Genomic DNA, 17,848 nt, shown 5'->3' on the forward strand with positions numbered 1-17,848 from the left:
TTAGGCGTAACGAATGACAGGGCTGCGGAGGCGGCTGCTGCCGGGAGTCTAGACAGGGGCAGGAATCAGGAGGAGGAGGCGGCGGCGGGGGGAGGAGGAGGATGTGAAAATCTGGACTCTAGCCCTCCCAGCCCCAGATACCGCATTGGCCTGTCTAAGAAATCCCCGTCAGTATTGTTGCTGCCACCACCGCTCACGGACGTGGACAGCGGTAAAATCTCTGACCCTCTAGGTGCCACTAGGAAAGCTACCAATAATCATGTTCTCAGCGGTGCTCCTGGTAGCTATAATGTCGAATCCAGGATCTATTCAGCTAGTAATAGCCTTCCCCCGGGTGGAACCACCTCCTCCCTTAGACTCAACCACTCCAATCATACGGGTTCAAATCATACCTACCTGAAAAACACCTACAAGAAGAATCTCTCAGAACCCGAGGAGGAGCTTCTCCAACAGTTCAAAAGAGAGGAGGTATCCACCACTGGAGGCTTCAGTGCACATTACCTGTCCATGTTCCTCTTAACTGCTGCATGTTTGTTCTTTCTGATACTGGGATTCACATACCTGAGAATGAGAGGTTCTGGAGTAGCTGAGGATATGGGAGCCAACAGTAAGTATTAGGTGAAGGGTAAGAGCAGTTTTTGCGACTGGATGTAACAAGTGTTAATATACCTTTGCATTCCCAGACATCCCTTACTGAACAGTTCTGGGGTCCACCTCGGTATAATCTCTCTGCTGAGTACGACGCAGAGAGAAATTGTCTTTCCTTAAGTATATTCCTTGCAAGCTGGTGTAATAAGCCCTCAAGACATTTGAAGATAAACTCAATTCCTGGCGTTGCCTGCTGTAATCTGTTGATACCTTGTTTTCTAGCAAGTTTTCTTCCCAAAGCAATTCTATAGGTTTTATGAGTATTAAAAGGTTCTTGGCAACTAGCATTTTTCTTGAAATGATTGAGGAAGGCATGTGGGGTGTATGCATGTGTACATTTCTTTGTAGAGAGGGTAGACGGTTAATATACTCACTTTTGGGCATATATAGAGTGCCTTGTAAGGAGTGATCTGACTGTTACCTTGAGATCTGCTAGATGTTACAGGGCAGAAGTAGCAACGCGGGATTTTTTTTTTTTTTTTTTTTTGGCCTTTTTTTATTTTTCTATTCCCTTTTGAACGTTGGTCATTATATTGTGGTTGCAGAGTATTTCTTCCGTTTTGCACCCTTTCGGGGAGGCAAGTAAAGGATTTGGTGTTTAGGAAGGACAGTAGCAGCAAGGACTTGGGCATATGCTATGGTTTCATTGCTGTCCACCTGGCTCTTTACTGCTCAGTCTTGTTTTTTGGGAAGGCTGTGAGCATATGCAGGTGGACTAAAATTAGATACAGTATAGTGTGACTGTTGGGGCTGTTTATACTCTGTGGTTAGCCTTTGGCCATAACTTAGACACATGCCTATATTTTCTAACATACTAATAAGCTGTGTAATTGTAGTAACATGTATTACATACCTTTTCTAGGTTTGAAATACGCTGATTTTAATTGGGGAGAATATCTGTCAGCCTACTGTGATAAACTTTCTCACTGCCAAATTGGGTGGTTGAATTAAAACTGGCCTGTCATGCTGATTGATAAAGCTGAATGTCTCAGCTATGCAGATAACAATAGTACTTTAAGTTCAAAGAGGAGTTGTTTTTTTTGTATTGGAGGGAAACTTCTGTGTGAACTTTAGTATAGAGCATGTGGGATTGATAACTGTGTGGAGTATGTTGCTCTTAAAAAGTTAGCCCAGCTGGACCTGACATACAAGGAAAATTGTCCTCTTCTGCTGTTCTGCTTAACTTAGGCTGCCCAGTGTTGCTTGGTAGTTCAATTAAGCCACTTCTTGGCCTGTTCTTATTTGCTTTCTTTTCAGTGGAACTCCTGAAAGTGGATTTCCTGAAGAATTGTTCTGCCAGTGGCCCTCACATTTTGTCTGTCCTACTTCCTCACAGCCCTGGGCTTTGCCGCAACATAACAAATGGGATCGGGGGTAAGAGCGCCCTCTGGAAGAAGCAGACAGCAGGGTTTTCTGGCTAGCATCTTTGGTAGGAAGGGGAGCAGACAGCTTCTTTAATGTGGGAATGAGCAAGGAACCACCTTGCCCATATGCTCAGCATGTGCTCACTAAATTCTCGAATGGGTATATACAACAAAAATACGGTAGGTCTGTAGAACAAGCAAGAGCAGACAAGACAGGCCAATAAAGACTGATTTTTTACTGAAAAGGGAGACAACCCTGTCTTCTGTTATTTCTAAGCTTAACCATCGTCCAAGTGAGTCCTTTGGCTCTTAGGCTTATGTGGGTATATTTTCTTTGTCGAAGCAGAACTGATTAATACTTCTCTATTAAAAATAATCGTGTATCTCAAGAAACAACTTTTTCACTTAGGTGATTGCGTACTGAGATATTTCTGTCTTTTAGATGGCTGTAGGTCAGATTCTATTGGGTGAGAATGATTTGATTCAGAAAAAAATCTGTTATTACAACTTCAAACCTAGGTAAAAAGATTTTAGGATTCAGTGGAGTTGCACTGTACCTATCTGTAATTGCCATACTTACTGTGATAAAACAAAAAAATTTGTATGTTTGGGTGGCTTCTTGTTTTAACTTTGCAGAGAATGATGCACAATGAGCTTAATGTTGGCTTTCTTAATTGTTCATTGCCTAAAATGAAATTTAGTCAAAATAAAGTGATATTATGTTTATGACATTGAAAAATATTTGTCACCAGGTACTCTCAGTATCAACATAACATACCCGTCAGGCTGTAACCTAAGAACAGAAGAGATGTGTAATGAGGGGGAAGCTTAAAATTAGGTGCTGGTGTTGAATTTAGGCCAACTATAGTAATATAAATGAGAAGTGGTGAGCAGAAGAGTTTAGAAGAGAATTGCCACTTATATCATGCATTATATTCAAATGATTTTTTTTAATTCAGAACTCTGAAATAGCTGTGAAGTGCTTTAGTTTTTCCACACCTGGTATAAAACATTCAAAGACAAATCAGAACTGGGCTAGTTCTTCTGTGTCTAACCTATAAATGGTTATTTGAAGGAATGTTTTTATGCATTTAGCTGTTTAAAATACAAATAAGTATCTATGGGGCTTTTTCTAAAGCATCTTAAACCATTGAAATGAAACTACCTGTCAAGCTCACATAAACGACCGGCTAATGAGCAAGTGCATGTTGTGCTTGCTCTTTGACTGCTATATGTGAAAAAGATTGGTGCTGGTAACCTCTTTCACGTTGCTCTTACTGTAAAGCATGTTTTGCTTGCACCCGCTCTCAAAATACCATGGAATTTTATTAACCTCTTGCCAAACCAGCATTGTATTTTGTCAGGAAAATGGTAGATTTGACTTCAGCCTACTTTCTAGGATTCTTCAAACCCTGGGAAGGTAGCTCTTCCAACTTCTGTGGTTTTGTTTTGTGGTGTTACTCTGAGCATCTCAAGTGTCTGTTCCTGGGAGTTAGTTCTGAAGTTATTTTTCATGAAAATTTGATAACTATATCACATCAGTAGGATGTTGCGTCCAGATCTGGTTCACTCTTTCTGAAAGATGACAGCGCTAGTACAGGTGCTGTTTAAGGCTACAGTCCGAAGTAGGTTGCATTTAAGTTAATTTTACTGTTTCTGCTCCAGTACTGTGCTGATGAAGTAGTTGATGTGGCAAAAAACCCCAAGCAAAGTCACCACAACGAAAAACTAATCTTGACACTTTCAGGTAGATCTTGTTTAAGGTCTTATGTTCTTATTAGGAGAGGCTTTTAAATGTGACATCTCTTGCTAGTAATTTTGGTCTTTTTATAATACTTGTTGCAAAACAACTGCTAGGAGGAGTTATATTTGCTACAACTTGTGTTATTGAAATGTTAGTAGCAGTTGTATATATTGCAGGTGGAAGCTTATGCAAATCAATTCTAAGAGTTTAATTCGGTTCTATTGATGTTCCTTTGTTCTTGACTTCTAAATCTCTCAGGTGTTAAAACTTCGGGGGAGTTTTATGAAAGAAATTTAATTGGTAAGAAGTTAGACTTGGGGTATAAAAGACAAGGTGACTGTTATGCTCGCAGGCTGGCAAATTAATGTTGAAGTGCTGTGGTATTTCACAGATAACTGTTACAAATCTACTTACCTTCTAAGATAGCCTTCTGAGAAGTGTATATTCTTGACAGTGTTGGCTTTAGTGGAAGAAAATTTTGGGTAAGAAATATTTATAGAAGAGGAGATGGTAATGGGAGGGAGCAAAAGATTTGCGGAGTTTTTGTGTTATGTGGTTATTAACATTGCTTGTGCTTTGCAAGGGATACTCTGAGTTGTATTTGACAATATAACAACTTCTATTGAAATATTAGCATATAGTGGTTTCACTTTTTGTGCATAGCTTTAAACTCCAGTTAGCAAGTATTTCTCTTCTAGGTGGTAATCCTGATGTATATCTCAAAGACTAATCTCTCTTGTAGCTGGTCTCATTTCTCTGGTTTGGTGAGTTTTGGATCAAGATCGGTAAATCAAAAGGAACCAAACCCCTAGGCTACCTTCGTAAGGTAAACCCAGGCAGAACAGTTAGATTTCTGTAGGATTCTTGACATTTTTAAACTCTAGTTTTCCTAATGGTATGTTAGAAGTAATTCTTTAAAATGAGGAACAAATTTGGCCTTTTATCTAGGAAAGTCTGAAAAATTACTATATAGTGCATTTTATTTAGACTTTTATCTGAGAAAGGCCAAGTAATGGTTATATAGTGCAAAATAGTTCATTTTAACTGATTACTTCAAGTCCTTCCTAAAGGATAATAAACAGTCTATTTACCTTTGCAGGAGATTTGTAGTATAAAGTATAAATAGGAAAATTGCTCATGAGTGTTTGAAATAAAGTGATGCAAAATCAGAATTCCTACTTTTAGTGGGAAATGGTGGTATTTGATACTTTGTTCAGACTATTCAGAACTAACTTGAGATTCAGATTAGATATTAGGAAAATTTTTTTCACTGTTAGGGTAATCAGACCTTGGAATAGATTCCCAGGGAGGTGGTGGAGTCACCATACCTAGAAGTGTTTAAGATGTCTGGATTTGATGCTGGAGGATATGGTTTAGGGGTTCCAGCAGAGTGGCAGGTTAATGGTTGGACTTGATGACCTTAGGGGTCTCCTCCAACCTTGATGATTCTATGATTCTCTGAATTTTGCATTTATATCTTAAATATGTTGTTTGCAGATGTTCACAAACATCTCCTTATGCCATGACTGTAGATATTCTTGCTATGACGTTTTTTCAATGTTACTGTTGTAGGCTGTGCTCTTCTATGAAGTCTTGGGGAATCAGAACTACAATTACTTGCCTGGGGAGCAGGGACGCAGGAGAGCTCTGACGGGGTCTGTTTTCACTAGGTGTCAAAAACTAATCGCAAGTTTGCACTGCATTCCATAGTGCTTAGTTTTCTCAAAGGAAAATGTGGTTTCTGATGTGAGAAAATTAAAGGTTATCTAGAATCTGAAAGCAGATCTGGTTGCAGCTTTTCCATTTCAAAAAGCATTACAGACTAAAAAGGTGTGGGAAAGCAGAAAGCAAAGTTGTGTTTCATCTGTTAAGAACCTCTGCCAACTCTAATAATGCTCAAGTGCAATGTAGATTTCTTTCTGCTTAGGACAGATAATGGATGCAGTGGAAATATTTTAAAGAAGAGCCCATGATACATAAGGACTTAAAATTAGCATTTCAGGAGCCTCATTTTGCACTGTTTTGTAATCTATAATTATCCCAATATAAGAGGAGAATGAGGCCTGCAGTCCCCCTATTTCTGGGAAACAATTGTGTTTCTAAAAATCATGTACATTTAAATCCTTTTGACATCTGTGTTTCATCTGAGGGAAGTAGGTTGCAAAACTTCGGCTTGATTGCTTACCCAGCTAAGCTGGCAGGAGTGCTAGAGTCGTACTGGACTGATTCCTGTCATGTTTCTGGACTTGTGCTTCAGAAATAGTATGAACGTCTGAATGGGCCAGAGCTGCTGTTTGAGAAAGTTGTTTGGTCACTTCACTGAAAAAAGCTCAGGCAAGTAAATTAAGCAAGCACATCAGTTTTTGTTGATTAAAGTGATGTTCCAATGCTGTGGAGATTCACTGAGTCCGTTGTAATCATGAAGCATATATTCCTTACACCTTTAAAGTTCTTGTGGGTGGTTGTATTCTCTAGTAAAATTAATTGTTGTGATTAGTGGTAGGTTGGGAGGGGAGTAAGTTGGCTGGTTAATGGATTGTGAAATCAAGGTGTATTGAAAAAGATTTTCTTCTGGGGACTTGCTTGTTTGCTAAGAACTTCAATAGCACTATCATTGTCTTTTCTTTTCCTGGTTCTTACTGTTCCTGCTGGTAGGTCTAGTGGTGAGAGAAGGTGGCAACACCTTTGCTATGATTATCAGAAATGAGGACATGGTGTAACTCTGCCACTGAACAAAGTAACTTTGATAGCTTCTGTCCACTGAGTTGTTCTGATATAGAAAAACTTGGAAAAGATGCAGTGTTGCTGATGGAAAGGAACATACTGATGGATGCAAGGATGGTTTGAATAACTATTGCATAACTTAGAGCTGATCTCCTATAGCATCTATGCATAGTCTATGTAGAAGGCTTGCTCCAGTTTATAGCATCCAGTGTTGAGTCCTACTGTGCTGTACTTCCTACAGTGCTATTCAGTGCTGTTTCTCTGTTCTGCTATGTTTGCTGTCTGCCATGGAGGGTGAGAGAGTAAGGAGCAAGTGAGTGTAGGTGCATATTAAATGTGAAACAGGCAAACGTGGTGTGCCTGTTGGGCCTAGTTCGCCTGAGATGTGCTGTTATGGCTGGCACTTTGCAGGGATGAATCCTTCTTGTTGCAGAGGAAAGGACCACATTTTCTGCTTACTGAGGGTCACATTGTAACACCAGATACCTTGAATAATGCTGCCTTTTTAAACTCCTTCAGCTGCTTTAAATGAACTCTGAGTGACAAACTGAATTGATAGAAAAGGCTGTTTAATGCGGGGAGAAGAGGTAGAGGCTTAGGAAGAGAGGTCTAACATTGAATTAAGTGGCATTAAAACTTACCAAGTAGTCTACAAGATCCATTGGTTTCAAGTGATAAGTAAGAAATAGGTCTGCTCATAAATGAGGCATTGTAGAGCAATTCCTAGGTCAGTTGTTTTCTGTCTCGGAGAAGGCCATTCACTTAATTAAAAATTCAAAGATCCTTGTTAGAGAATAATTGTTTTGTATACATACTAAGACTTCCTTCATATTGCATTTAAGGAGATGTGACCTGTATATTAAATAAATAATAATTATTTATTGAAAAAAAGTTCAATAAACTTTTATACTTGGACTCTCAGTGTCTTGGGTAAATGCAGCATCAGCCTGTCCTTGCTGGGCATCAACTGAACAAAGCTTTATCAAGTGAGAGGACTGCTGGGATGAGCTGGATAAATGTAGTGTTATTCCTGACTAAATTTTAAGGCTACATCTAGATTGTAGTTTTAGTTTTGCTGACAGAAAAATGTTTCTTTGATGGTCAGTTAAATCTCTGAATTGGAGAAGCCTCAGACTGTCCTTTGTTTTTTAAGTGTGTGTTAGCTTTAGGGTATTTTCAATAGTCTGTGTATTGACGCCACTCACTGTTACCATCTGTCCCTTCAATGCTCATCTCTCTATGTACTTATGCAATAAAACGTTCCACAGCACACTCATTCAGTAAACCTTAGCCCAGTGCCTCTTGAGTATCATCAAGCTGCATAACACAAGCCCCTCAAGTATCCCCATATCTCACAACAACTTCAAACTTTTATGTGAATATGTAGATGTTGGCCATAGAGAACAGAAGTCTAGCTGTCGAACTCATCTAGAACCTGTCAATAATATAGAGCAGTGGAGCTTTTTTTTGTTTGTTTGGCTTGTTAGTGTTGCCTAAAACAGCACTTGGTTTTGGTGTGAGGTGGTTTGGGTTTTGGGTTTTTTTTTGTGGTATGTTTTTAATTCCCAGAATATTTTCTGGGAAATAGTAAAAGATTATCATGAACATTTCTGTCCATATCTACAAGTTTGGCATACTCTTTGTTCTTTTTCAGGTGTCATTCTTCAGACGACCAAAGTGGGTTTTGTTAATTTTGTTATGTGACAGACGGGGTGATGCATGTGTGCCAAACTGAGAGGCCTCTTTCACAGGCTGTGGGAGTCCACAGTCAAACCTAATTGTGGGGAAAGGCCAGTCTGGCAGTCTGGCTTGTGCTGTTTCTCATTCTTGCAGATTCCTTGGAAATACTTTACTGTTACTTGGCAAATAAGAAAAAGTGATTTATGAAATTCCTGGTGGTATCTTGAAAAGGAGGATATGATGTCTGGTGCATCCTAGTCCATTTGTTTATTGGTGTGCATCTGATGTACAACTCAAGGAAATTTCTGCAGGTGAGAGGCATAGTGTGTTTCAAAGAAAAAGCTGAAAAGGTGCTGGGTGGTTGTTTTTTTTTGAGGGTTGAGTTTCATTTTTTTGTGGTTTGTTGTTCTTTGGTTTTAGGGTTTTTTTGTCTGTTTGGTTTTTTGTTTGTTTGGTTTTGTTTGGGGTTTTTTTGTTTGTTTGGGGTTTTTTTTTTGGTGTTGTAGGAATTTTATGCTGGCTTGGGGAAACTTTGCCTATCTGAGAAAATGAAGGTAGAGATACAGATTTCCTTCTAGTGAAGAGCCTAGTCTTACTACTTACGTTGGGGTTTGTTTCTCTTATCTGTAAGCGGGTGAAGTACTTATATTTTTACGTCTGCTTATGTAAAAGCAGATTCGGATAAAGACATTTGTAAATCACTAAGGGAAATGGGGAATCTGAGCTGTGCCCAAAGGATATATTCATGCTTGGGTACTTTGTATTTTGTATATAATCACAAATGAATGTTCAGATTGATATAAACTTGGAAAAAATTATGGAGAACATCTGAAAAAGCCACACTGCTGTACTGTCTATATAGTGTCCTTTGAGCTAGGAGTTTTTCGTTTCTCTTTGAAAAGCAGAAATAAGTCTTTTGAGTACTCCTGAGAGCTCATTCATTCAGAATGGGCAGGTATATATGTACAGTCTGACTTTGTGATCCTAGGTGTTTTATGACCAGTGCCTGTGAAGTTTGGCTTCCATCAAAGGTGGTACTCCCTGCAGAAACTCTGTAGACTGTTTTTTAGGTTGTTTACATTGAGCACTAATGTGTCTCTGTAAACTGTTCATACTATTACAGTATATTACTCATACATTAACTGAAGTCTGTCTGGAAGAAGAGGTTATAACTGGATATTTTTATGTTGGAAACTTCGAGACAGAAATCCTTACTGCTTGTATGGTCACAGGATATTTCTATCAAGACTGAGGCCCTTGGCAGAGTGACAGTAGATTCAGTATTTAATTGCTCCTTCCCATTGATTCTTAAACCTTCTGTGTTCTAATAACACTTGCTTTATGAGTTTGCTTTCCATCTTGAACTTTAGAGTTTGAGGAAAGCAGAACACTTCCTAGTATAACATAAAGCTGCTTGTGTTGCCATGCTTTCAAGGCGGAGTTTCCCCTGGTTTTTGAATTTGTGTTCATTTATTGAAGTGCTGAGTGTTATTTTACCTTATATTAAGGAGCTAAAACATTTGGGAGGAGCACAGAGGAAGGGAGAAGAGCTATTGCAGAAGCCTATTCCAATTCTCCTTTAAATGAAGGTATTCTCTACCCATTGTAAAATGCTGGTATGTGTCTGAAGTCTCGTGTTTTTTCTGATAATGTTTTGCAGCTGCTGCTAAGAGCAGTCTTAGTATGGTGGGTATTTCTTTTTCCTGCACACTAGCTTGTCATGGAGACTGTGTGTGTGCAGGGATTGTGATTTTTACCTAATTTTTACAATGCACAGCAAATGCAGTTTTGAGCCATTTTCCCTAACAGAACAGAGACAGTTGTTTATTTCTTGTGTGTTTTGAAATAGAATGCAAAAGAGCATGTGTGCAAATTATGTTACTATAAAACATTTCCTTAAACTGTTAGGCATAAAACAGGAGAAGAGGATACTTACAATAAAGTTTAAGAATTGTTTCAGCTTTTCACAAATACAGATCATGAAAAATGGTTTTGTAAATAATATGGCAGCTTAATGTGCCCCTGCTTAAATCTAGTTTTGTATGCTTCATTGACATTAACGTAGGCATAAAAGAGACAGAATTTGGGGTGAAGACCAGTTCCTGAGTGGGTGTAGCGGCTAGAAGTGTTGTCTGGAGTGTTTGGTGACTGGCATTTGCTACCTCTGATCACAGAATCATGTAATTTTAGGGCTTGGAATGGACCTTATATATCATTTAGTCCCAACACCCCTGCTAGATGACACACATCCTCTACTCCCTCCGTCAGGCATATGAAACAGTGCCCAAATCCTTACTGCCCAGATTTCTCATTTGTCTATGGAATGGGGGAATTAAAATGCAATATTATTTTCCTGCAGGCAGTAGTGTTATAAAGCTTGTTTTGTTTCTTGGTGTGACTGCATAGATTCTTGTTTGGGCTTATTTATTCCTTCATCTGTTTCATAGGGTTATTTTCACTGCGTCTTCTAATACAAAAAGGTGAACTTTCATTCTTTTTTCCATACACATGGGCACAGTTGCACATCCTTCCTTTTGAAACAAGCTGTGTGTGTACTGTAGCTTGCAGTGTGGATACAGGGGATCAGAAAGAAGGAAGGCAATCTCCTTTTTTATATTTGAAGGTGTTAGTGTGAGGGATTGGCTCTGTTTGAAATAGGCACTTCAGTAGAGGATAGTATAGCCAGCAGCAGTATTCATGGAATGAATGTGGCAGTAATAGAGTGAAAACTTCTCTAAAGTCAGCTCTGATATCTTAGTAATGGTTTCAGTTCTGATTGTATTTTATAGGGTTTTTTGCTTAAAAAAGGTGACGTTCTTAAGAACTTACAACTTACTGGGATATCTACAAGGACTACACAGATTGAATTAATATACTTTAATATTTTAATCACAAAACTTAAAGCTTCTAGGTTTTTAATGATTAGTACAAGTACTAGAATGAAACTGATTTTTTTTTAGTGAAACTGAATAATCTGATGAGAAGGTTTCTCAAAACACTCTCTCTTCTTAAATATGGACTGAACTGACATGATTCTCAGGAGCATCTTTCAACATTCAGGTCTATTCTAACCAGTGTTTAAATAGATATGAGTAGATTTGAGTGTTTCTAGAAAAGGTGATATAGCTAAACTATGGAGAGGCTGTTTGGTTTTGGTGTTTGTGTTTGGCTTGTTTGTTTGTTTGTTAAGAAATGGAAAAACTCCAAAGAGAAATTCTGGTATTTCACACCCTTTTTCCTAATATAACGAAGACTCATATTTTCAGGGCTGATAGACAGTTCAGGACATGTTCTATCACATATACTATGGCTTTAATTCCTTCAGAGGAGGGTTTTGGAAACGAAAAAGTGATTATGAAATAGTTGCTTATATTGTCAATCCTTGTATGAACTGTTCACAGACAGAATGAATTCAAATTATATTGGGAAAAAATTATCAATAAAAGCTCTTAAAACTGAGCCAGTTGTAAAACAGATGATGTTAAGGAAAGATTTGGCTGTTTGTAGATTTCTCTAGTTCTTGTGACACATTGTGCTGCTCTTCAAAATCGATGTGGGCAAGTACTGTTCTAATTGTGATGGGGTACTCCTTTAGAAATCCAGAAACCTCTTCCAAAGCACATAAAGATGTTCTGTAGTGAAGGAATTACTCAGCTTGATGTATGATTTGGTGTCTTAATGTCAAAGTACAGTGATTTAGCTTACTGATTTGGAGTGATTTCTGCCTGAATTAGTGCAATCTGGAGAGAGTCATGCAAAACTGCTCGTCTGTTTTGAGCACTGAGTAATTGCAGAGGGGAAAATAAAGGCAGGATTGTTTTATTTAGCAGTTTGAAAGATGGAGCTCTGGAATAATATTTCCTGTAACAAATTGTTTAGATCTTTTTTCTGCCATTTTAAGGTTTAGGAGCTTTAAGTGACAATGTTTTAGAATTGCCCTTGACGCACACACAGTATGTCAGTGGGTGGAGTCCTTGACCCCAGACTTACTGAAAAAAAAAACCCAGTTACAGATCTGTCAGTCGAGGTTGAAAGTATTTGGACTGTAAAATTATTGAGAACTTGTTTCCAAGGTCATATTAAAAAAGGTTGGGCTAAAGGCCCATTTCTGATAGCAGTACTTATGTTATATTTTTTTGCTGTGTCAGCAATATGTTATCCAGTCGCTAATGTATGTAAGAAGAAAAAAATCTAATGGAAAGCATAAGGTTATCTGCTTACTGAACACACCTTTACAGGACAGATTTTGGAAAAATTACTACTTCTGTTTTGGGGTTTGTCTGCTTGTGACATGATGGGTGGGGAGGAGAGAAGTACTTTGTGAGGAGGAACATTCTTGCCTCTGCAGAAGTTGCTAGCTTGGAAGTGTGTGTTGTAGTGCAGTCAGTGAATCCTTAGTTGAATGGCATTTGATACTTCTTATGACCACACAGAGAAATTAGGTGTTTACAGGCTAATTGAGATCATTCCTGTTTCTGCAGCCATGGCTTTACAACCCCTTGAAGTTGCATTGGAAAGTTGCTTTTTTGTTTATAACATCAAATTATCTGTGTGTTCAGAAATAGATTATGGCTTTACAATGATTCTGTTAAAAATGTTAGCCTAAAAATGTTAGGAGGGACATAGCAGAACTGCAGAAAAGTTTAGTGGCTTTCATAGCGAGGAGTAGCACTCAGATGTGAAAGAGTGAGGAATGAGGGAAAGACTGAGGAAAGAAGTAAAGGTGTGAATATTGTGAAGAAGCTGAATAGAGTCTGGTTACTAGCTGTCTTCTGATACAAGGATACATGCTTCTCAACAAGTAACACGTTTAAAGTAAGCAGAGAACCAGGTTTTTTACACGTATATATGTGTTTAAGTTGTGGAACTCTGTGACCCTATGTTGAAGCTTGAAAGGGGTTAATGTGGGATTAGACAAATTGGTAGGAAAAAATACATTGGACTTGATACTTCAGGGAGAAAAAAAAAGAGCCAGTCACTTCTGTCAGTCTCAGGAAGGTTCTGAGGTGCAAATTGTTTTATGACTAGAAGACTCTTCTGCATCGGCTTATACTTTATATTCTTATGTTTTGACACTCATTTTTGCCACTGCTCTGTTTATTTTCCCCCTCCACTTTGGGACAAGTGTCTCTGAAAAGAGTAAGACTTCTTGCTACTGCTGGAGGCAGGGTTCTGGGCTACTTAAATCTTGATTAGCCCTGATGTGACTGTTTCTTCTTAGTTGAGTTTTGATGTAGTTTGTTGAAGTGTATTGAATACAGAAACTGCAGAAACACAGTTCAGGGCAAGGTGCCCTAGCGTCTGAGAGACAGCTATAGGGGAAGGAGCAGCTACTTTTTGGCATCCTATTTTGGTGACCAGAAAGTGACTGAATCACTTATTTTGGTACCATGTTAGTGATATGGTTCTAGCCTATGTCCTAAGCAAAGGTATTTTTGTTTGTGCATGTCTTCTTTTTAGGAGGTGCCTATGGAACTGTGTCAGTCTTTGGAACTTGTACATAAGCACTTTATAAAAGCTGACTTGTGTGCCCATGAATGTCTGCAATTAGACTGCAACTTGGTGTCTGTTAAACCATGCTTTCAAAAAGAGGAGAAATTCCACTTTGTGCTTCCTGTATTACTGAAGAAGATTAACCCTTGTAAATACTTATTTTAATCTGCAGTTGCTACCAGCGTGTGAGGGAGGAAGATGAAGGTGGTGGTGGTGCTGCTGAGTGGCTTTATTTTTACTTTAAAGATGAAAGCTGCTGAATTCTAGTGGAAGTTAACCTTGTGCGTTGACATTGACTGGGCTTGTATCCCTTGTGTCTGTGAGATGGCTTGATATGTGCATTTGTGTTGACAGTTTTGGCTGAAATGCTTTGAAGCTGTGCTGTGACATTTAGCTTTGTGTTGGTGACTCTTTGTTATTTGAGACTGACCAGTTATGCCATTCTTAAGAATTCTAGTAGTCTGCAAGTCATCATTTATGGCTTGTCCCAACAGTAATATGTGTAAATTAGTTACTTCTGAGGGTCATTGATTGTCTTACCAGTTAACTGGAACAGTATTTGTGTGCTGCTTTGATTTCCTCTGCAGGCTTTTTGGTAATCTTGTCTTGTTCTTGATTAACTAACATTTAAATAAGCTACATTGTTAAAAATTGGATTTAAATAGCATATCTCTTCCTGTTCTGAAATCCAGTTTCAGGCTAAGATGGCATCCCATGATGTGCTCAGTTTTTGTTTCCCTCCATGTCTTATCATTTCATTTTTCCAGGAATAAAGCTTTTCTCCCATTGTATCAAACTTTCAAGCAGAATGTTTAGCTGTTACAATGTTTTGGGGAGTTGGTATGGTTCCCTTTGTCAAGTTCTTGAGATTTTCCCCCTGTGAAAATACTCTTGCTTGTTCATCCTGCAGCTGATACTGGCATGGGGCCAGGTAAAACTGCCATCCTTCTTACAGTTTTGTGCTGTCTGGGCAGTTCTAATGGATTGCCATGTCCAGGTAGCTTGTTGCCTCACGCCTCTTTTAGGAGAAGTAGATGCACTTGTCAGTTGTTTGGTTAATCTGGAGGGAGGACCTCGTGGGACAACAGTCAGTGTTCTGAGACAGGAATCTCCTATCTCTCTGCTTTTTAGCTTTGTAGCATTAAGCAAATGATCATTTGTTCTTTGAAGCAGATTAGAACATGATCTTGATGGACTACTTTCAAGGCTGGTAATTGTTGCATGGTAGAGATCTCAAACCCTTTTTGAGGAGGAGCCTTGGGAGTATGATATGTTCATATAAGAATCTCTTCTATAAGTAATTAGTTATTAAATTAGTCTTTGGTAGAACAAGAACTTGTCAGTCTTCCAGCTATAGGTATGTATTTTAAGAACTGTCAGGAAAGCTTTTGAACCAATAAAGCTATATTGTTATAGCTTATAGATGTTGGAGTAGATGAAAACATTACATCTGTGACTGGAGCATGTGGGAGGATTTGGTAAGAGTTTAGATTGTGGACGAAAGAAAGAAGGGTGGAATCAGAAGAGGAATTACTGAAGTAGTTAAGGAGTGGCCTTATTAACTCAAATGAATCAAGGTTGCATGGTAAATAGATGCAGATTGATTAACAGTTGTTAATTGCATATGCAGCTGATAAATTGCTGCAGTTTCATTTAGCATACCTGCCTCTTAAGGCATCTATCATCCTAAACTATATAACATTGTATATAAAATGTACCTTTCTTATTGGTTAACTTGCCATAAGATCGCTAATTTCAGAGGGATTTTATAGAAATCCTATTGTGTCAGTTAAAATGATGAATTACCAGGGTTTTGAAATTTGTGACAGGTCATTTTGGAGCATAGGTGGTTGAGTTTTTTTGGTCACTGTAACAACTATATGTTTGTGATAGAGAGGCACAAACATTTGACATCTTGTCTGGCTTGCTTCATAAATTAAAGGTGTTAATTTATCTAAACATCAAGTTGCCCATGTGTGAGATTTGGTTTTACACTGGGGTTGTTGGAAAAGTCTAATGACCACCATTGCCTCCACTTAGCTGCTGTACTGCCCTAGCGTATGTAGAATTGCAGCTGATGGCATTCAGTTTGCATCTCTGCAGGCACGGAAGCATTGCATATGTTTGCGCTATGGATTTCATCAGTGCTAAAATGTTTGTCAGGTATACTGAAATCTATGCACTGTTGCGACTCATGTGTGTACCCACTCCTTCCAATCTAAAACCACGGAATCAGGATTTCATGTGTATCCAGTAAGATTGACCTTGGAGACTATAATTATCCTTGTCTAGATAAGTAACAATCAAACTGGGGGGGTTGGCAGTCATCTTGAGCTGTAATCCTATTTTAGACTATTTAGATTGAAAGTTTACTGGTAATATTCTGTTGAGGTAATGAATGAATGACATAAAACTTTGTAAAGTTGGTAGCTTGGTAATCTAGTTGGATAATTTGCACCTATAGAGTGAAATAACAAAGTGCTGTAGGGCTTGGTTTGCAAGAGCCTTCAACATCTGCTTCTATCAGCTTTAATTAATCTTATATCAGAGTTAAGTGTTTGGATGTCTGAAAACCAGTCTGTGTGTTCGGGTGGGTTTGGGTTGGGTTTTTTTTTCCATTTGCTGTACCAGAAGAAGCTGAAGTGCTTTTATTTCTGTTGGGTAGGTAAGAGGCATCGTTTTCTTCTGAGCTCAGACACACGGACAGACTGTTTGCAAAGTTACAGGGAGTCAAACTTGCTTTGTTCAGGAAGCATTTTCATTGTCCTGCTGTTTTATACATCATTTGTTGGTTGTAACTGTAGAAACGTGAACCTTACCATTGCTACTTGTAGGAGCCAAGAAATGGTGATCACTCCTACTTCAAACTTGCAGTTCAAAACTAAGGCAAAGTGGGTGAGCATCTCTGTGCTGCCAAGAGTACTGCAGAAGTGTGTGCAGTTAATAAAAATTACATTGTTTTAGAAATATTTTTTTCTTACAAAGTAATATTTTTTCAGTTACTTAGTCAGATGCAGGTACACATGGCTGAGGTTTGGGGACCCTGGTTTATAAGCTGATCCTTAGTTTCTTTTGTATCCTCCATTTCTCCTAAATGAGAAATGTTGCCATGAATTTGTTCTAGTATGTCCATCTTTATGTTTCCCATTTATAACTAAATTAACTGATCAGTTTAATCATGGTTGTGGTTCAGAAATCAAGGTATTGTCAATCAGCTGACTGTTAGGGAGGCAACTCTTGATATTTTATGGATATCTTTGCACGTGGGAGTGCATGAGCTCTCAGTGTGTCATCTCTTACTCTTGCCAAAACAGAAAATGCTGAGTTGTAGAACTTTGTTATGTGTGTTAATGCTTAGTAAAAAAGCAGTTTTACTTTTTTAAACTGGACGCTGAAATGTAAAACCTTCACATTATTATTTCAATGCAATTGAGCTATTAAAGCAAGAGTTTGGCAAATGGCAAGCACAGTTTTGTTTGCATGGAAATCATTGTGAAATTTGCAGACATACAAAATTCCAGTTTAACCTAAATGCTAATATACTGCAATATCAAATGCAGAGTTAGGGTAAAGTTAATAGCTGTCTTTATTTTTTGTAATACTATGGACTTTGTTTTTATCAAACTCTTATAGTGTTGTCATAAAGCTACAGTGTGGTTATGCCTTTTTAGTATTGTCAGACTCCAGAGTGAAGTAATTTTGTCTTTTTTTTTTTTTTTTTGACAGTCAAGAATCCCTTTAGTGAAGAACCACACAAAATACAAGTAAGTAAAATCACTTAATACTGAGATTTTAATCTATCACTTTTTTTTGGTATAAAAACAAGGTAGATCTGTTCAGAAGGGTGCAGTTTCAGAATGTTTTGCATGAAATGACCATACCTCTTGTAACTGATGTCTCACGTTTGCGTTTTGTTTTTTTCTTGGGCAATATAACTAGGGCTCCAAGAATAGGCTGTGGCATGTTGACTACAAATATTACATCATTTGTGTTGTAAAAAAAGTGTTGTAAAATTTGACAATAAATGTTAACAGTTTGTCTCTTACTGTTACCATTTGGCTTGTCAGCCTTGGAAGCACAGCTGGCAAGAGATGATTGACATGAGACTCCAGGATCTTAGCACCATGAAAGAGCAAGGGTTAGCATCCTTCAGAAACAGATACTTGTTCCTGTATTCGCTCTTTCTTCTGAAATA

At 38.2% G+C, this 17,848-nt stretch overlaps 1 protein-coding gene across 1 annotated transcript in view; it reads left to right on the forward strand.

Annotated features, from left to right (window-relative positions):
- Nucleotides 1–3: 3 nt before the first annotated feature.
- The window catches only part of LEMD3 (LEM domain containing 3), a gene marked incomplete at its 5' end in the record, with an annotated part of 45,278 nt that continues 27,433 nt past the window's right edge, over nt 4–17,848 (forward strand). Inside the window, 2 exons of the mRNA XM_009079694.1 lie at nt 4–607; nt 17,380–17,417. Coding sequence (XP_009077942.1) covers nt 4–607; nt 17,380–17,417 — 642 coding nt within the window. The remainder of the gene's footprint in view (nt 608–17,379; nt 17,418–17,848) is intronic.

This window comes from Acanthisitta chloris, unplaced genomic scaffold (assembly GCF_000695815.1).
Source record: "Acanthisitta chloris isolate BGI_N310 unplaced genomic scaffold, ASM69581v1 scaffold8228, whole genome shotgun sequence".
NCBI lineage: Eukaryota > Metazoa > Chordata > Aves > Passeriformes > Acanthisittidae > Acanthisitta > Acanthisitta chloris.